Below are 21152 nucleotides of genomic sequence, written 5' to 3' on the forward strand. Positions count from 1 at the left end.
CAACTGAAAAAAATGGCAAGCATGTGTGATGGCCCCACTCAGTGGGTAAAAGTTAACTGAAAGTCAGAAGTCTGTGAAATGATATTACTAGTAATATGTAATCACAGTAATATTAAATCAATTTCAAAACAATCAGTGAATGGAAAAATCATGATATAAACTTGGGTACTAATCTACAGCACATCTGTTGCTAAAAAAGAAAAGAAAAAGAGCTTAATGCAGATGCTTGACCTTCGCATCAATTTAAGGTGTTGATAAGGCCATGAGAGCCTATCCTAGATGTGTGTAAATTATTAACATAAAATTTTTTAATGAAATACAGTATTAAACCAAAGTAAACAAATAAGGATATATAACTGATTACATTTATAGTGAAGAGAAAGATATATGCAAAAAGCAATTGATTGAAACAACACAAAACTAGGCCCCACACTTTGAACCTGTGCATGTGTGTACTTTGACACAACTAGCATGCAAATGCACATGCAAGTACGCAGACAGACATGCAATGTATATCAAGGTTACACAATGCACATGCAACATTTTGCTGTCTCACGGACATGAACATGTAACTCGCAACTGACAAACAAATGTACCTAGGTCCCACCTTACACATGTATTACAATTACATACAAACACATTAATTCACACACACACACACATTCAACATGCACGTGTATGAAAAGGGTAGAGTATTAAACTGTTCTTTATTTTCATTCAAACATGATCATGTTGATGCATCATTATTGCTTCAGACAACATCAGTTTGCTTTAAATTAATCATGTACCTCAAACAACAGGTAGAATCCTATCGCCAGCGATATGCCGTTGCCTGCATCCTAGCAGAAGATGAGCAAGAGGTGGACAGAGACCTGGTGAAGAAGTTTGAAGCGGAGGGCTTTAAGATGATGGACCTGCCCCTGGCGGACCATGCAGTGCACAGCTCCTTCCCCTACAAGTGTGCTCTCTCCATCTTCATCGGTGTGCAGAGGATCTACCCAAGGATGTCTGAGTATATAAAGGTGAGGCACTATAACTGTGCTATGGAAGTTGCTGAGCGTATTGAAGAACTATAATATATAACTAATATTAATATTTATATTTGTATTTCTTCTTATCACAACCGATTTCACCGTGTGAAATTTGGGCTGCTCTCCCCAGGGAGCGCGTCGCAACACTACAGTGCCACCCTTTTTTTTTTTTTTTTTTTCTTGCGTGCAGTTTTATTTGTTTTTCCTATCGAAGTGGATTTTTCTACAGAATTTTGCCAGGAGCAACCCTTTTGTTGCCATGGGTTCTTTTGTGTGTGCTAAGTGCATGCTACACACAGGACCTCAGTTTATCGTCTCATCCGAATGACTAGCGTCCAGACCACCACTCAAGGTCTTGTGGAAGGGGAGAAAATATCGGCGGCTGAGTTGTGATTCAAACCAGCGCGCTCAGATTCTCTTGCTTCCTAGGTGGTCACGTTACCTCTAGGCCATCACTCCACATGTTATATGATAATACTATTAACCCCTAGGCTGCCTGCATGACGAGATAACTCGTCATGGCAAGCATGTATGCTTCGCTGCCTGCATGACGAGATAACTCGTCATCGAAATATTCTGACTTTTCCCTGGTTTGCATTCATTTCCTTGGCAAAAATAGTGGTAGCTTTAGCCTGGGGAATCTCTCTAGATTCTATTCATAGCTAGAAACCCCATCTACGTCATGAAGCAGTCCTTTATTTGAACGTTTTGGTTGGGTCACTGTCCAAGTGTTTGCCTGACTTCTCTCCTCGCTCGCTCAACAAAATGTCGGACTGACGCCGTGCTCAAGACATGCGATCGTGACGAACTAAATCAACCATGATTTCTTTCTTTAGCTGATGCTCAGAAAGAATTGAAGCGTAAATTCGAAGGAGAAGATAGAGATGAACATTTATAGGACGATCTGATAGAAAATAAATGAATAATGAAGAGAGTGGCCACGATGCGACTGTCAGTGAGTGATGCCGGCTGTACAGATCTTAGCAGACGACAGATGACCGAATTAGCAGCAGAGCGATAGTCTTGGCACGCAGCCAACGCGGTCTGATGAGAACTGAATCAAGTGACCGTGTGAGAGGGGTGAGGAGGAGGGGGGTGGAGACTGAGGGGGCGTGGCCTCACATCCATCTTATCACTTGGAGAAGTCACAATGTATTGTGTATCTATCTCTTAAAAAATATATATATATTGTGGTTGTTCTAGTATGATTTTGGGTTTGCAGATATCCATTTGTCCAGAAAATATTATGTTTTTGTGCAAATTACCTGACTAATGTTTGTAATGAACAAGTTGAAAATGTGACAAAAAACAAAACACTGATTTCAAAACAACAGCATGTCACTAAAAATATATAAAATGGGAAAACAGCATGTGTTTTGTATTCTTTATTCATTTACCTTTCAGAAAATATATACTTTTATGGGTCTTTCTCCAATAACAAAGAGCACAGAATTTTTTGAAAATTTATACCCGTTTTTTGTGAAAAAACCCTGGCAAATAGATTTCACTTAAATCTTATTTTCCTGGCAGCGAAAGGGTTAATAGTACTGTAAAAAAAATTTAAAAAAAATTTTAATTGCATTATGTTGCGAAATTTGAAAAATCTGTCTTGTGTATCTATAGGTAAATGAACTGAAGAGAATTTGATAAATAAAATCAGAGATCTTTTAGTAGATGAATGAACTGGACAGAAGTTGTTCAGTTTGTGATTAAAATTTGTGAAACGTGTGTGAGACATGTGACAGCCAGACCCCAATTGCATTTTCTTTGATTATAATTTATGTATATATAGTTATCAGTGAATGTTAATAGCTTTACCCCACATGATAAATAGACATAGTAGGTAAAATGTAACAGTCTAGGCATAGTTCCAGTCATTAAGTATAACATTTACCTGCAGTATTATTATTAATTAAGCAGGAATCAGCAGGGTAGACCCAAAGGGAAGTCTTGTGTCAGCAGATTTAGAAAACTTTAAAGGGATTGTTTGTTTATTTTATTTTTGTGTTGGACTGCCCACTAGTTTGCTGTGGAGAGCTCTGCAAGAGCTATGTTGGATATCATCATATCCAAATTTACCACATATGTAGTATCCAACATTGTCCTTTCTAATTCTGTTCAACTGATTTTTTAGATAATAATTTTACATTTTAGGGTTACTTGTAAAAGTTTAGACAATCATTTCATGTGTAATCATTAATTTCAGTGCTGGAGTACTGTGGGCACTGAATAGATCATTCTTGTTGACCGACATTTTAAGAAAGCTTTTTGGTTTGTGTGTGTGTGCGTGTCTCTGTGTGTGTTTCTACGCACATGGGGAAGCGGGAAAGACTGAGAAAGAGAGACTCAGAGAGAGAGAGAGAGAAGGGAACATCACAAGACAATAAATTTCAAGTCTTGATTTTTTTTTTTTTTTTTTTTTTTTCCCAGGAGCACGGGCTGCAGGCTCACCCCTTTGTTGAGATCTATTCCGGCAACACCATCCACTACATGTCTCCCCTGGACAAACAGGAGACGTTCTATGTGCCAGAATCACTGCAGCAATTCCCTGGGGAAGAGCCCTACGAATCAGTCTACTCCAGCGAGCCGAGTCCAGACAGCTCGGAAGGGGACTCACAGTCACAGCCTGAGGCAGAGAGCCTGCTTCATCCTTCTCAGATTGTGAGAGCTGAGGTCATAGGGAAGGTGGAGGAAGAGCCGGAGAAGAGTGCGGTGGAGGAGATGGAAGATGAAGGGGAGAAGAAAACAGCAGAAGAGGCAGACATCAGAGAAGATTCTCCAGATCCGGAGCCCTCGTCCATCCCAGGGGGAGAGGCCCAGAAAGAGCGGGGGTCTGATGAGGAGTCGGGGTCTTCCTTTGAGGACTTGAAACTGGAAGCTGAGGAAGTGTCTGCGAAAGCTCACTCCCTGTAGTGGCCAGTATGATAACATCATCTTCATAAAACTCGGTGATATTGGCTCACGTGTGTCCAAAAAAGAAAAGAAAAAAAAAGTGAGTCTTTGTTATAACCTTGCACCATGTATTTGGTGTCTGTGCTATTTTCAGTAATTGGCTCACATGCAAGCATGCATTAAGACCCTGCATTTAGTGTCTTGTGTTTTTACTTTCTGTAGGAAATTCATATTGTTATCGCTTTATTTTTAAGGTCGCATTTGTATAGATCTGCACATCTTTCACTAGCATTAGTATCAAGTGTCAGTATGAGTTTTAAGTTTAAAAGAAGTGAAAGTAAAAAAAAAAATGTTGAAAAAAAGAAAGGAAAAAAAAAGCATGCCAAGTAAGCATCAGTCAACACATTTGGATCAGTGTCAAGGACATGGACATTGCTAACCTCTGAACATTTTGCAGATCATTACCATTATCAACCTTTGTTCAGGGTGTCTTGACTCTTGTGCTTTAGCTTGTTCTGCTAAAACATATCTTTATGAATTGTAGAAAGTACAGTCATTCTTCACAATAAAGAATCATTAACCTGTTCTGTCCCAGTAAGGTGTCAGCTGACTCCCCAAAGTGCTTCACTAGTGCCACAAAGCTATCCACTGACATTCTGATTTTTCCTTCATTCTAGTTTGGTTCAGTGAACACAGAAGGATGCTGAACAGGTAACTTGGTGTGTCTGTAGTATAAAATACAATTTAGATGAGCATTTGTCAGGATGAAGACCCCTTCTCAAGAATCATTATTTCAATGATTTGCTAACTGCGGCATGTGGATGACTGGTGAAAAGGGGATTGCCATATATATATATATATATATATATATATATATATATAATATACAAAAAAGGTGACAAACTTTGTCCAGCAAAGACACTGTGTGGATTCACACAACTTTGCAGGCTGTGCATATGATCATGAACAGACATAATGATGGATATGGATCTCTATTCTGTGATGATTCATTGAAACATGAAGGCTAGACTTGTTTAGTCATACTATCGAAGCAGACAGCATTTTTGAGAGAGTGACACTGACAGTGGATGGTGACTGGCACAAGTTTACAGTAAGAGGGTCAGAGTGTGCATCATGCAGAAAGGGGGTGGGGAAGGGGGAGGAGAGGGAGAAGAGTGGTATAAGACTTAAGGCCAGACACAGTAGTGAAATTTTGACCAAAATAATGATATTTTGTGATTTTCGTTTTTTCGCATAATTTGCTTCTTCAACATCTAATCTTTATAGTCCGTTTCACCTGGGTACTATATTCACTTAAATAAAGCTTCAAACAGCATCAACATGTGTGATTTCTTGTGAGTACCAAGCACATCTCTTTCTTTTCCTGTTTTCTCAGTTTTGTGTTTTGTCCTCATAATACCATTTTTCAAAATGCTAATGCTCAAAAACTTTAAAAGATAGCATGTTCAAACTTGGTACTTTCTTTCTTTGTGTATTCATCTTTATTATAGTGCAGTGGTTTGTATAGTACTAGTAAAAGAATGAATATACAGTCATTTGAAAAAAAAAATGTCAAGGAATTTATATACATTTCAACAACAACAAAAAAAATAAATGTATTTATTCAAATTCCAAAATACCACTGCACTATAATAAAGAACAAATACAAATAAATCAAATAAAAAAACAAACAGAAATAACATATCTATAAAGGTATCGAAGTTGTAAGCTTTTAATTTTTTTGTTTGTCGGCCATTTTGGATTCGTTTCCATGGAAACCATCATGACAAATTGCACAAAATGACCTTTTTAGACATGTTTAGTCCAATATCTTTGCATACCATGTCACAGAAAGCCATAAACTTCAAGTTTATTTCATACGTTTTGTACTACCGTGTCTGGCCTTCACTCTCTCCATACGAACGGCGAAAGAGACGACGTTAACAGCGTTTCACGCCAATTACCATCATCAAAATATTGCAAGCGGAAGGCTCTTATACTGAAGAGGTGAATGTTGACAAAGAATACCACAATTCTGACGACGGAAGCTAAAGGTTGGGTCATTCAGACACCCACTGGACATCTGAAGGGTCTGTGAAGAGGAGAAGAGAGGACTGGCCGTACTGAGTGAGTTAAGGTCATAGGCTGGTCAAGAGGGGATGTAAGGGGGGCATGGCTGTGGACAGCATTGAGCTTTTGCTTTCATTGAATAATACCATGGAATGGACAACAGCCGATAATGCACGAGTTCCATGAAAACCCAGGGTTGAAAGTTCAATGGGTGTGAAACACGTGTATATTTTTTTTCACGCTTTTTGCCACCACTCAGATGATTAACTTTGTAGAGGAGACAAACCTGCATGCACAGCAGACACATAAGTCGGCCCAGTTGCAACCTGGAGGTAGTTTTTATGAAAGAACTGCTCTCTCAGTTGGAGGAAGTTCTTTGGTGTGACAAAGCTTGACTGTTCAGTTTCAAAGAATATGATTGAGTATTTGACCTTTTATGTTAACTGAACCCATGTTTGTCGTTGTCAGGACAGTCACTGACTTGCATGTTTGCATGAGTTGTGATTGTTATCATAGACTTATACTTTTTTTTTTTTATAGCCTGTTTGATTTTCATTACAGGTATTAAATGACAGCAGGCTTGTCATATCCAGCTGTATTTTGTTTGTGAATATTCCTTTTTCTTCACAAAAACATGTACTTTCTCAGTTCTGTCTGTATCTCATATAATTTTGGTTTTAGAGTTACCCCTGATTCCTCAAACTTTGCTGGCAAGAGGAGAGCACTTTTAAAAAACAAAATCATCTGGCACTGAACGGGTTAATTATTTCCCATGGACTCACCATAATAAAGAATCACAGATAAATATCACAGACTTCAGCTGGTGGATGCCTCAGTCCTTGATAAAGATTTAATAAACCGAGAGCCTGAGCTTGTCCTGTGATGTGTTTATCATTTCTTTCCTTTGATAGTTAACAATTCTTGTTAACTTTCTGTTGATCTTTCTCTCTTGATGTGTGTGTGTGTGTGTGTATATATATATATATATATATATATATATTTGTACTCTTTTGACATATCTGTATTACTATTTAGTATTATTGTTAAATTTGTATTATATGTGTATCATATGTATGATATATATATATATTTTTTTTGGGGGTTGGTTAGGAAGAGAAAGGGGACTGAAAATAGCTGTGTTGGCACAAGTGAGCCATGAAAACATGCCGTTTTGTTGTGATCACTAAAAAGTATGCACAGCATGCCGTTTTGTAGTGATCACTAAAAAGTATGCACAGCATGCCGTTTTGTTGTGATCACTAAAAAGTACACACAGTGTGCCATTTTGTTGTGATCACTAAAAAGTACACACAGTGTGCCATTTTGTTGTGATCACTAAAAAGTACACACAGTGTGCCTAGCCACTTCGCTTGAAATGTTTCAATAATCTGTCAGTGTTCAGCACTGTTCATATGTGGACATTGATGTTTACTGTACAAAATCTGCAGCTAGTCAGTTTTAATCAGGTTGTAAACCGTCTTTCACTTTCAGTTGTTAAATATGTTGAATGTGTTTGTGAATTGTTCAGATTCTGAATGTTATTGCAGTAAGTGTAATCCTGAACACTAGAACATGGACTGTTTAAAATCTAATTGAATACCTCAAAAAGTATGGTTAGTGTCAGAGTGATAACACATTCACTGATTCAGGGTAGAAAAATGGAATAAGAGAAAAAAAATATAAGGCCCACAAAATACTAAAAGGCTTAACTCCTTTTTTTATTTTTTTTTTAAATGCTTCAAACATCAGAGAATAAAGGCATTCATCATGTGTGATGAGACATGGATTTGATTTATATTTCATTTTGTCATGGATATATGAAAGAAAAAAAAAGACTGTTTAGTGTCCATGTGTAAATCAGCTAGCATTTTTCACTTTTTGAAGCAAGTTTCTATTGCTTGTCATGCTCCATTTGTGGTCTGGCTCATGCCACTTCCTATGCTTCTCTTGGACTCTGTGTTCCCTGGAAGATTTTCTGATTCATCATAGTAGTTCCAGTACTGTTTTCCTAGCCAAAGTGAAGCTGTTTCATTTTGTTGATTAAGTTTTCTGTGAACGTTTGTTGCAATTGGCTGCTCCATTTGAAAAAAAGAAAATGATTGCCATTTTTATTCTCTCTCTCTATTTTTTTCTTCTATAAATCATACATGTTTGTTTACATATGTATGTAAACACACTGTATATATACATACATACATAGATCTACATGGATAGATACATACATCATACATATGTGTACATGAATATATACAAAATATTGTATAAATTTCCAAATAAGAGAAATTCAGTATGATTCATAGACATGACTTACAGATTTTTGCTTAAAAACAAAAAGGTATAAATATGGAGATAGGATCATAAATTAGTGGGTAAATATTGACCCATCGACATGAAATGAAAAAAAAAAAAGTTAACATAAATTCCCAGCTTACCTAACCTGTTGCTAGTGTTCTCAACAGAAAAATTCTGCTGTTCTTTGGCCGAGCATTTTGATTTTCGTAGCATTTCACTGTTGTGTGATGAAATGATACAGAGATCCAGTGTACAGGTCTGTAAATTGTCAGCATTTCTTGATACAGTTATGCTGTCATTCGTCTTTCACCTGCACCCCACCCACTCCCTTTTGGCTCCCCCATGCCCCACACCACCAGTGTACACTCCATGGATGTAATGGACATTATCTTACAACTTTCAGTGTTTTGGTGAACTTTCAGTGTTTTGGTGAACTTGTGTACACCGTTTGTATAGTCTTGTTGCTATGTTGTGGCTCACACAGTATTTGAAAGCGTTTTGATGGACAGAGTGGTATGGTGTTACATCTGCTTTTGTCAAAGGCATTTTCTGTCGAGGTCTCTGTTTCCAGGTTTCAGAGTTACTCATGTCTGTGGTGTGGACACAATTTTACGCTGGAAAAGGCAACACTTGATGTTAATAATGTTCACTCATTTCATTTTGCATACCCTTTCCCCCGTTGGTGACTGTTGCTGATACAGTGATAGATCAGTCATGAGGTAGAATCTGTTTGGAAATCGTATTGTAATATGAGGGACTATAGTGTCCAGTGTGTGCATGTATGGTTTGCATTTGTTACAAGCGGGTTTATGAACTGATGTGATACCAAAAGCTGCTGAGCCTGTTTCTAGCTGGTATGGTTTGTAGTTTTCAGAGAACGATACTGCTGCACAAGGTCTGAATGCTTTGGCTGAAGTTGTTAGTATTTTACAAAGATGAAAGAGTGTTCCTGCTATTATGCTCACCAAATGTATTCAAGTGGATCTTCAGAGCATCCCAGACAAATGCCTCAGAGCATTCGGTGTGCTCTGCAAATGGAGGAGGGTGTTTGGTTGGTGGGTGGGGAAGAGGGGTTGGAGCACTTAGTAGAATGTTGAGGAGGGGTGTAAAGGATGCACTGAACCTAAAATCATGCCAGTCTGGAACATATTTCCATGGTTTTACTTCATCAGAAACTTCATTGTTTGTTGTTGTTTTTCCCTGTCATATGCTGGCCTTGTTTATATGGCCTTTGCAAAATGAGACAAGAGCTGGTGCATCATTGTGGCATTGCAGGAGTTCCAGGCAAGGTCATGGTCCTGAGCATTTGGCTCAGAACTTTTGGTTTGTTACCAAGCTGTTTTTAACCAGGTGGATTTTGCCCTTCTTGTTCACCATTGTGAAAGGATGAACCAGAGAAAAATGTGTTCACCACTGAAGTCAAAAAGAGACCCGTTGATTAAAGATCAGTGTTGTGTTTGATTTTTCGTTGTTTCTTGTTTACTATTTAAGCCTGCCATTTAAACATGGATTAAAAAAATTAATTGTCCTTGGAGTATATTGTTGACTGTTCATGCTTTGACAGACTGAAAGAAAAAAGGGGAGGGAGAAATCATTTGTGGGATTTGTTGAAAACAAACAAAAAAACCCATCACCATTCATTCACTTTTTGCATCAGCATTAGTCTACAAAATTAAACTGGTGTTTGTCCTTAAAGTGGAGGTGGAGCATTTTTATTCTGTGGAGGTATTTTCTAACTTCATGACAGTATTTTATGTTTTTGTCTTACATTTACAATCTTTTGATTTTTTTTTCTTCCCCATTGACAATTTGACATGCTGCTGTCAACATTTCTCTCTCTCTTCACACACACACACACACACAAAAGCCTCTTAGATAAAAAAGGAAATTTTCTGCACTAGTGGGTCACAGTTAAGTAAATGTAATTAAAGCTTTTTTTTTCAGTCCTCTGCATTCACAAGATACTTTATGGGAAACAGTTTTTGTTTACATGTGTGGACTGCAAATGTGTGTCTCTAACAATATACTTGGTGAAGATAGCAGAGGTAAAAACTAATGTCTTGAATCACTTTCAGCGTGCTGTTGAAAAGCCGCCATTTACTTGGGTATGACAGCATGGATTCTGTCACTGTGCTGTTGAAGAGCCAGTTTGTTAGGAGTAGCATGGACTCTGTCATAATTCAATGGATATTGGCAGGCATGGTAAAAAGCTTTGGGGAAGCTTACAGCTAGCAGGGTGTGCCAGTTTGATATGCTTGTTACAATGGGGCAGACCATGTGCCATCATACATTTTCTTGCCACTGCGGTATTACTAGTTGTGTTCTAGTAATGTTTGTCATTTGTTTTTCTGTGCTTATGTTTTGGGGCATACGTTTTCTTGCCAGTGTTGTATCACTAGCACTTGTGGTAGTGTTTGCCCTTTTTCCATGCTTATGTTTGGGGCATAGATTTTCAGGTGTTTGCTGTTCGTTTTTTCATGTTTGTTTGGGTTCTTTCTGTTGGTTTTATCATTTTAGTTTGTGGTAGTGTGTGCAGGTGGTTAATTTGGCTTTGGTATGCATTTAGATTTAAAAAAGGTTGATTTTAAATAAGCACCAACAATGTCCCCCACCCCCACCCCCAACCCCCACCATCCCCCTCCAAAAAACAAACAACATAACAAACAGAACCACCTTTAAATATGTTAAAGTGTTATGTTGAGACAATCTGGCAGTTGCGACAGCATAGATATATGATTGACCTAACACACATACACGAACGTTGAAAACAAATCTTTGGCAGTCTTGAAAGATTTCACCAAGTGTAGAATAGAATAAACGGAATAGAATCTGTGATTTCAAGGCAAACTGATGGGGGCCCATTTTATGCAGGTTTTGTTACTCACTCACAAGCGATAAAAGAATGACTTTGTCAGAAAATGATTAGGAATTATTGTCATCCAGGGAGTTGAACAGATGTTTTCATTGTGTGGTTTTCTCAGTATTTGTAAAAGAGCCTGAGTGCTGAGTAGGTTGGCCACTAGTCAGAATTAGTCATCCTTTTTGAGGTAAAGTCAGTGTGTGAATATCGGTCATTGTCAAACAGTGGAATCATTGTAGAGAGAAGAGTCCTTGTGGAGATTCTGCTATTGCATTTGGTACAAGAGAGGAAGGCCAAAGAGCACCTGGCACAGAACAGTCAAAGGAGAACTGGAGACCCTGAAGCACACCTGGGGTACCAGTCAGAGACTGGCCCAAAACAGAGTGACAGTTCTTCTTTGCTACTTTACATGCCAGAGGGCGTAATGGGCAGTAAGTGAAGTAAGCAAGCAAGCAAGCAGTTGCATGCAGCTGTCGCTATTACTCAGTGTTTACTTTTATTTGTGACAGGCCTTCACTGTTCACGCTTTTACAGAAAGTGATGATGGTTCTTTTGAAGTCATGTAGCTGCAGCTAATTTTTTATTTCTCTGCCTGAGCAGAGTATTTTGCAAAGGACAGGAATTAGATTCCTGCCAGAGCTTGTACCAGTGGGTCATGGTAATTGTATTTGATTAATCAAACTTAATTTTAGATAGTATGTGGGTGGCATTTTATTTTTAATGAATAATACAAACTGTTGTGTGGTGTCAGAATCAGCATAGTGTAAACAATTTGGGCCCCGATTTGCCTTGGTGTTTCTGCTCTGCAGGCCCAAGCTTGTCACAAGTATGTCACCTACATTTTAAGTTTTCAGGAAATCAGGTTTGCAGTAGAATGACCGTTTGGATTTTTGGTCGGTTTCTTGGTGCAATTTACTGTGGCTTTAATATATTAGTTATTTTTTTAAATTGTCAGAACTTCTTTCAGTATATTATTAATATCATTCATAAAACTGATATCCGTGGTCAAGCAACTGTCCAATTCCAAGCAGTTGTCCTGACAACAAGATTTGTATTTGAAATTTTGGTTTGCTTTCTTTCCGTCAATCCAGCTTGGTGGTATACATTTTTTTTTTTTTTTAACTTCTTCAAAAAAGGTCGAGTTCAAAGTCAAGGTTTCAATGCTAAAGTTATGAAAATGCCTTGACTTGATAATTTAAACCAGTGTTCTAGTATTCACAGTAATAGTGTTTATATTGTGTTTTGATTGTTTGTGGTTTGGCATTACATGTACTTACTTTGCTGAATAAATGAAACTGATGGATTTCTCTCGCCTTGATCGTCGTTTTTCGTTGTTGTTGAAGTGAATATTTTTACCAAAAGACAGATGCATTTTATGCTGTCTTTCACACATGCGCACACAAACACAAGCTGAATCAAAATGGACAAAATTAATTTTATTCAAGCAACCAGTTTTCTCATTTTCTACATTCACAAAGAATCAGCAGGTGTGAAAGAAACCTGACTAAAACACCTTACACAATCAGAAACACCATATCAATTAGGGCAAACCCAAATTGTCTGGATAAAGTAGTATTTTTTTGTCATTTACCAAAAACTCTTACAAAGTAACATAACTGCCCAGTCATACAAGCAATGCTATTTAATTCACACAAAAGTAAAGTACTGTTTTTTTTACAAATATTACAGTCACTAACACTTGAGATAAAAAGTGGGTCTCTCTCTGTACAGTTCAAAGGCAAGATGAAGTCCGATGGTTTCATCACACGAGCCTGTAACATCCAACTCGACTGGTCTACACTCATCGGGCAAAAAGTTTAGCTCTCTCTTTGGAGGAGTGGTGGGATGGGGACTTTCGAGGTTAGTATTAGTATTGTTCCTTTCAAATTTGTTCTTCACTTTTTATAAGCTCAGACCAGACTCCTTTACATAAATAGTTAAAATGCAATCCGTCAACTCTATTTTTCCTTTTGAAAAAATGAAAAAAAAAAAAAAAAAAAAAATTAAAGAAAAGCATCTATTATTTTTCATCAAACCACCATCACCAGAAAGAGTGCAATAAGAAAAAACACAGAAATCCTGTACATTTCACTTTTAGATCCAGGCTGAAGGAAGGTTAGGTATCTCTCAGCACATGGGGAGGAGACTCTATACGTCCAGGCCGTCACATTCAGTTCTTCCTCAACAAAGCATTCTGCAGCAACGCAGAAAAGAGAAATTAGATCATCATCAGGTAGTGTACACTGAGCAAGACTTCACCTGATTTGTACACCAGAGTGGGGTCAGTAGATTCTTTCTGATAAAAAGAAATCAGCATAATGCACACAACAGGAAAACAGAGTGGACAGAAGAACTAAGAAAAGAAGAAAGGATAAAATAAAGTTTGTTTAAAGAAAAGGTAAGAAGAGAAAAATCAAAATCAAATATTTTCATATTATGCAGTTAGTTACAAAAAAGAAAAAGAAAAAAAGGAATACTCTTTTCCTATTTTTATCAAACTGACTCAGTGTGTCACACTGAATTTCTTTCAAGCCAAATTAAATGGCATCAACATTTTAAATGAGATGCACTTTTCTGGATAACAAGACCTTCTGAAAGTCTGTTTTCATACATGAAACACCCACCCTGATATTTCTCACATTACAATGTACACACATTCTAGGGGTTAAAAAGAAAGTGGCCTCTGTCTTGAATGTTTCACAAAAAGACATTGTTTTTCCATGTCATATAATTTCAGAAAGTTTGTTTCTTTTCTTCAAATCTTGTAACTTCGACATTGATCCTTCTGAACAATTTGAGTTTCACAAAGGATTTTTACATTTCCCATTCTGCTTCTACAAGTCCACAACAGGTCAAAATCAGCCCTGACGTCTGAGAAACATGTCCACTAACTGGCACAAAGATAACACTGAACAAAGAACGCAATTCTGTACTTAAATTGTTTGCACTTTTTGTCATCATCTTATCCATCAGACTTTGGAAAAAGAAGCCATTATAATTAAAATCAGTGCCAACACATACACATACACTCAGAGCTGTTTAATCAATTTTGCTCTTGACTATCAAGGGGTTGGAAGGGGAGATTTGTTTAAATAAATCAGAATCAGCATTTGTGTGTCATTTTTTTCAAGACAGCATTGGTGATGATAAGCAAACACAGACTCTGCAAAATGACCAGCCACACAGACCAAACAAAATCGCCATGACTGGAAAAAAAAAAAAAAAAAAGAAGAAGAAGAAAAATGACTGAGTACAGCACTCACCTGGCGCGCCCGCTCAACACAAGTGGAGAAGGCTCGGACTTGAGCAGAGCAGTTGAGGCTCGTCTTGGGGTTGTCCAGGTAACACTCGTACACTTTACTCTGTATGTCCTGACACACCGGGGAACACGTGTGCTTCCTGGGGAAACCACAAGAAAACTCATACCCTCACTGGACAGAACGTGTGGATTGAAAGCATAACACATAAAAAAAAACAAAAACAAACATCCATTGAAATTTCTGTTTTGCGTTTTATAAGATCGATTCCAATGATCAAACCCACACAAACAAGCATTACAGAACATTTTGTTCACTTCTTATGATCAGTATGAATTGCTATGGTATGGTCTGCCCTCTCCTGAGACTTCTTCCTGGCAAAGCAATCTGGAGGGTGATGTGACCAAACAGGTTCTGTGTTGGATTTCCACTCAGGCGGTCATGGGTTTGAATCCTGGTTGTACCCAGTGAGTGAAGCATTAGAAATGTTCATCTTCCAGATCAATGTATACATAAAGTGACTTCGTAGTGTCTGAACTCCATGTGTTATGCAGGCACTGAACTGAGAAAATACAACTAGATAAAAAATAAATGTGCCTGCAGACATTTCCAAGGCAAATATTTCTTAAAAGGCCCATCCCCAGGCATGAAGTGCAGATGGAAACAGCAGCCTGTGAACGCAGATGGTGAGGAGTTATATAGTTGTTCTTGTTTGCTTTTTCTAAACCCTCCACTGGCTCCAAACACAAAAACATTTTATGCTTGAATTGATGATACAGGTATGGGCATGTAAAATTTCACAAAATAAAGACAGTACACATCATAAATGTCAGTCCCACTCATACTTGAGCATACATGCATCCAAACACACAGGCATACTAATACACACACTGAGCCAAAATGATAAGAAATTAATTAAAACTTACAGAAATTTCTGTTCAACTTCCTGGACAGCTTTCACAAACTGCTCATTGGTAATCTTCTGGAGTTCCGAATTCTGCAACGGAAACATTTACCAAACTGAGAAAGCAGATTGGAAAGAACATCACATGATTTACATACCATCAAAATCAAATTCAGATGCTAAGATAAGGAATCTGAAATCAGAGAAACTTCAACCTGACAAACGCAAAGATGATAGCATTTCGTGGCAAGAAAAACAGTAACAAGAATATTATCACCGCTTCCCACAAAACAACAATGGCAACAAAAACCCAGCAACAATAACAAAAAAGAATACAAAATTAAATATCTACAAAAAATGAAAGAATCATGACATGAAAACAGAATAACCATTCATCCCCTCCCTCTGACAGGCACGGATGCACACACGCATGCTAGGCATGGAAACGTGTATCCATGCTTGGAACTGAAACAGATATGTATGCATCTTGGCACAGACACATATATGTATTCATACTTTGCACAGAAACACACACATGTCTGCATGTTTGGCACAGAAACATGCATATATACATGTATTCATGCTTTGCACACAAACACACAGATGTACGCATGTTTGGCATGGAAACACACTTAACTATTCATGCTTTGCACAGAAACACACAAGAAGCACACAGATGTACGCATGTTTGGCATGGAAACACACTTAACTATTCATGCTTTGCACAGAAACACACACAGGTATTCATGCTTGGCACAGAAAAACATACTTACATGTATGCATCCATGGCTCGGAAACACATTATATGTAACTTTTCAGCATCCTTGGCTGAGAAACACACACATGAATGCTTTGCAAAGAAGCACACACATGCATGTTTTGCATGGAAACACACACACATGCATGGCACACAAACACACATACATATGCATGCTTAGCATGGAAACACATATGCATGCTTGGCATGGAAACACACACATGTGCATTGCATGCTTGGCACAGAAACAAATGAAGCGCATGCTTGGCACAGAAAGTGAGAAACACACACATACGCATACTTGGCACAGAAACACAGGCATATGCATGCTTGGCATGGAAACACACACATACATGCATACTTGGCACGGAAACACACATATACGCATGCTTGGCACGGAAACACACACATATGCATGCTTGGCATATAAACACACATATACGCATGCTTGGCATTAAAGCACACACATATATATACACACTAGACCCAAATTGTACATCATAGTGTGTGCACCACTAGAAGAATAAAAAAAAAAAAAGTACTCACCCTCTCCTCTAGGTCCCTCAGTCTATGCATGTAAAATGCTTCAATGTCTTGTACAGATGCCCTGTCCTTGCCAGGCATTGAAGCTGGTCTTGCATAATGGGGCTAAAGAACATAAAGGACACTTTCTGAACCCAGTGAAAGAGACAAGGAACTGTTTCTGAGTGAAGTTGCTGATGACTCAAGATGATGATGACCACAACTGTCCTAAACAGTTGGTATGATATACTTAATTTACCTGTAATCTAATCAGCTTTAGTTTAGGTTATGTACATTTCATTTTAATGTTTGCATATGTCAAACAGTGAATTGCTGTACCTGTGTATAGATAATAGATCAGCCTTGAGTCTCAAGATACAGAACTTAAAATTAAAAAAAGAAGGGGCAATTGCACTGAATATAACTATCAATTAGTTATTTTGAAATCCAATTTGAATATGGTTAACTGCCCAGCTTGAAGCAAAACACAAGACTCTGAAGTACACCTGGGGTACTGTTCAAGAGACTGGCCCAAAACAGGTAAGAGTACATCTTTATTAAACCAAGTGGAAATTACACGCGCATTCAAAGGCTCATCACTCACACCACACAGTCTCTCAGTCCACAGTCAATTCTGGACACGTACATGAACATGGCAAAAGTTTAAAAGTAAAAGGTTGAATTAAAACATGAAAGCGATAAAAAAAAATTGCAGCTTGATTTATAACACAGTAAAAGAAATTATAACATGTACTTTTCAAAAAAAAAATTAAGAAGTGCCACTTCCGAATGCATGACACTGTGATGAAATTATAATCTTATCATCATTATAAATTCTTCAATGGTAGTTTGTGCAACAAAGATATATCACATTCTGGCCAATCTTCATTGCTGCCCAGAGGTCATAATATTTGGGGAGTAAGAAAGTAAGAGCAGCTGAAACTAGTCCAAAACAAACCATGTGATAAAAACCAACATCATCTTACCGGCATGTCCGATGGTTGTGGCTGTGGTCCAGCTTGGGGGGAAGATGGCAGCGGTTGTCCAGTTGGAGAGAAAGTTGGTGGTGGTGCTCCAGCTGGAGAGAAAGTTGGTGGTGGTGCTCCAGCTGGGGAGAAAGTTGGTGGTGGTGCTCCAGTTGGGGAGAAAGTTGGTGCTGGTAATCCGGCTTGGGAGGAAGATGGTGGCCGTGGCGCGGCTGGGTGGGAAGGTGGCAACTGTGCCGAAGCTGGGTGGGAAGAAGGCAACTGTGCTGCAGCCGGGTGGGAAGATGGCAACTGTGCTGCAGCTGGGTGGGAAGATGGCGACCGTGGCGCACCTGGGTAGGAAGAAGGCGACTGTGCCGCAGCTGGGTGGGAAGATGGCGACCGTGGCGCACCTGGGTAGGAAGGCGGCGACTGTGCCGCGGCCGGGTGGGAAGATGGCGACCGTGGCGCACCTGGGTAGGAAGATGGCGACTGCGCCGCGGCCGGGTGGGTAGAAGGCGACAGTACCGCAGCAGGGTGGGCAGAAGGCGACAGTGGTGCAGCCGGGTGGGAAGAAGTCAACTCTCCTGCAGCCGGGTGGTAAGGAGGCGACTGTGCTGCAGCCGGATGGTAAGGAGGCGACTGTGCTGCAGCTGGGTGGGAAGATGGCGATAGTGCAGACGATGGTTTGGAGTAAGGATCAGCGTACGGTGCATCTCCTCCTGGGCCTGCAAAAAGGGAAGGGAAATAACAAATAATTACGTCTGATTTTGGCCAGTACAAAAAGACACCTGTAGCACATACACACACATACAGTATTAATATGTTCAATGAATATATACATATATATATATATATATATATATATATATATATATATATAATATTCCTCTTTCTACTTTCACAGCTGCACAACACAAATTTCTGGTTTAACACCATATCAAGTTTTTGACTGTTAACATTAACAATATGTACGTCTTTAAAAGTCTGTAGTGTTAATCCGCATGAAACTAACTTAAAACTTAAAAAAAACCCACTATTTCATCTGACAGTAATACTTGATGATGAAGTAACTGGATTGTAACCTTTGCAATTAGGAAAAAAAATCACATTCTAAATTATGTCACTATGTAAACATTATTATTACAAAACACGCATCAAACAGTTTAAAATTAATTTTTACCTGCTATCACACCTTCCTCTCCACGGATTCGTTTGACAACTGAATCAGAAATCTGAAACAAATTACAGTTTAAACTTAAATTTTTCAAAAACTGATTTGCAAGACAACATGATATTTTACAACTTTTATCAAGAAAATGCAAGCATACAACAAACAGAATCAATGTTGCTGTCCAATTCTCCAGTGGATTAGAGTGGACTCAATTTTATTGATTGATCTTCCTGAATAAGTGGAATCCAGTTTGTAATGAGGTAAAGTGATCTTATTCCAACCGGTTCAGTCACCTGCTTTGGTTCCCAAGGCATTATTGTAGACTAGTAGCATGCCTATTTGATTCATACTGTCAGCAACTTTTGTCAGACTGTCTGTGATCGAATACAACGCCTATCATGTTTCTATGTGCTATTTTTAGTTCTGCAGAAGCCGTTAAATCGTTGGTGTGCTTGATCTAAATCCAACGGTGGATCTAAACCCAACCGATTTGGTCACTTGTTTTGGTTCTCAAGGCATTGCTGATTACTGTTCACTGGCAGCATATCCGTTTGATTCACAAAGTCAACGACTTCTGAAAGGCTGCCTGTGATTGAATACAATGTCATGTTTTTGTGTCCAATACTGAATTCTGCAGAAGTTGTTAAAAGATGTAGGTGTGTCTATCTCAATCCAACCAGACTGACCATGTTGATCTAATGCTGACCACAGTTCTGAATATGTGTATCTGGATCTGGATCTGTACATTGCTGGAGCTGAAATTGACTGTAACTGCAAATGGGAGGAGGTTCATAGGGTTTCCGCACAGGAGTGGGTCAAGTGGTGTTGGCTCTGAACCATTTGCCTGAAGACAGCTGACTTGATGTCAACATCAGGCAGGTTGTTCCACTCCCCTGTTGTAAATGTGTGTGTGTGTGTGTGTGTGTGTGTGTGTGTGTGCGTGCGTGCATGCGTGCGTTGTGCAGGGTGTAAAAATCAGTATAGGGATGATACAGAAAAGATAGACCGACAGACAAACATGATCACACAGTCACAGACCATCACACACACACATGGCCAAGAATGGGCTATATCACTGGACAGAAACAAAACACACACACACACTAAAACAAAGACCACATCACAATGAACTGGTCGGGATTTGATCCAACTGTTGAAATAGTGGATTTCTTGAGAGACAGGCAGCAGAGAGTGGTGAATGGTGACACAACAGTCAAGACCAACTAGCATGACTGGGCCCAGTCCTATTTGTCATGTACATGAATGATTTGCCCAGTGATATACAGAGCAATGATCGCCTTTTTGCACATGACACTAAACTGTTCTCCAGGAGTAACAATGTTGAGGCCACACATATATTACAGAGAGATCTAAACAGATTACAGAACTGGTCAGACAGTGGCTCCTCTGCTTTCACCCAGAGAAATGTCATGTCCTGAAACCGGGGAGAAATAAGTCAGGGGCAGTGTATCAGACGAGAGGAAATAACACTGACAGCGAACCTTGCTCTGTCAGCCTAACTGAGAGTGAAGTGGAGAAAGACCTTGGTGTCTACACAGACAACAAGCTCTCCTTCAAAGACCATTTGGCTCAAGCAACGTCAAAAGCCAATAGGACAAAAGCCAATAGGACGTTAGGAGTGATAAGACAAACTTTCGATCACCTATCAAAAGAGACATTTGTCCAGCTGTACAAATCTCTCGTCAGACGTGTGCTGACACTCAGTCCCTGTCCTTTAATTTGTAACACTGAAAATTCAAGTATATTTCATAATTTGTATATTATTTCTATATTACAAAATTTCTTCCAGGTCAATAAATAGGTTGCTGTGCTTTGCATCATACCTGACTTATTAAGTTAAGATTACCTCAGTCTTAGATTCAGAAACTATATTTATACTGCTTGAGCAAGACAGCATGAGCAGACGAGGTCGCATATTTTACAACTGAACAGATGTATGTTTGCAAAATCAGTAAGTCCTCTTTATCATCTGTCACAATTTTTTTTATTCAATTTCATTCTGAATTCGGAGGTCAAATGATACATATGTGTCGTCACTATCACGATGATGATGATCATGTTATTTTTTTGACCTAACCGGCTAACGGTTGTCCTTGAAAGAAATGCAGATTTTAAAACCATGCAACACCATATTCAAAACACCAAAATTAGTCAAAAATGAGAACATTTCACCTTTACGACTCCACCCCCATCGACTTCTTCGACGACAACCCTTCGTGTGCTTCCTGACCCTCCCATTTTTTGTTTCTTACAAGCCGACACAGCTGCAGCAGAAAACCGGAACTATATGCCACTAAGAGAGAAAGGTCCGCAGTAATTGATAACTTATGTCTGCATCAAATTTACAAGCTGTCTTGATTCAGTAATAGTATGATTGTAAGTCAGTTTAGTTGTGACACTGACGTCT

General features: G+C 38.8%; 2 protein-coding genes across 2 annotated transcripts in view; one reads left to right on the forward strand and one right to left on the reverse strand.

Annotated features, from left to right (window-relative positions):
• The window catches only part of LOC143284835 (testis-expressed protein 264 homolog), a 13475-nt gene extending 1025 nt beyond the window's left edge, over nucleotides 1–12450 (forward strand). The window contains exons 2-3 of the mRNA XM_076591898.1: nucleotides 801–1022; nucleotides 3462–12450. Of these exons, the coding sequence (XP_076448013.1) occupies nucleotides 801–1022; nucleotides 3462–3944 (705 nt within the window). The 3' untranslated portion in view covers nucleotides 3945–12450. The remainder of the gene's footprint in view (nucleotides 1–800; nucleotides 1023–3461) is intronic.
• A 110-nt stretch (nucleotides 12451–12560) lies between these two features.
• LOC143284836 (uncharacterized) lies at nucleotides 12561–21055 on the reverse strand. Its single transcript, XM_076591899.1, has 7 exons — nucleotides 20918–21055; nucleotides 18734–18785; nucleotides 17572–18278; nucleotides 16610–16711; nucleotides 15329–15399; nucleotides 14409–14544; nucleotides 12561–13339 (listed from the first exon to the last, which is right to left on the reverse strand). Exons 1-7 carry the CDS (start codon nucleotides 20981–20983, stop codon nucleotides 13316–13318), a joined length of 1158 nt encoding a protein of 385 aa, XP_076448014.1. The 5' UTR covers nucleotides 20984–21055; the 3' UTR covers nucleotides 12561–13315.
• Between the last annotated feature and the right edge of the window lie 97 nt (nucleotides 21056–21152).

This window comes from Babylonia areolata, chromosome 8 (genome assembly GCF_041734735.1).
Source record: "Babylonia areolata isolate BAREFJ2019XMU chromosome 8, ASM4173473v1, whole genome shotgun sequence".
Lineage (NCBI taxonomy): Eukaryota > Metazoa > Mollusca > Gastropoda > Neogastropoda > Buccinidae > Babylonia > Babylonia areolata.

What these genes read in the sequence shown, in the direction of transcription:
- LOC143284836 (XM_076591899.1), bottom strand. Translation starts at nt 20,983, where the DNA reads ATGGGAGGGTCAGGAAGCACACGAAGGGTTGTCGTCGAAGAAGTCGAT. An exon ending in AGAGGAAGGTGTGATAGCAG is followed by an intron (nt 18,279 to 18,733) that starts GTAAAAATTAAT and finishes CCCTTTTTGCAG; the next exon opens with GCCCAGGAGGAGATGCACCG. An exon ending in GTGTTGAGCGGGCGCGCCAG is followed by an intron (nt 13,340 to 14,408) that starts GTGAGTGCTGTA and finishes GCGTTGCTGCAG; the next exon opens with AATGCTTTGTTGAGGAAGAA.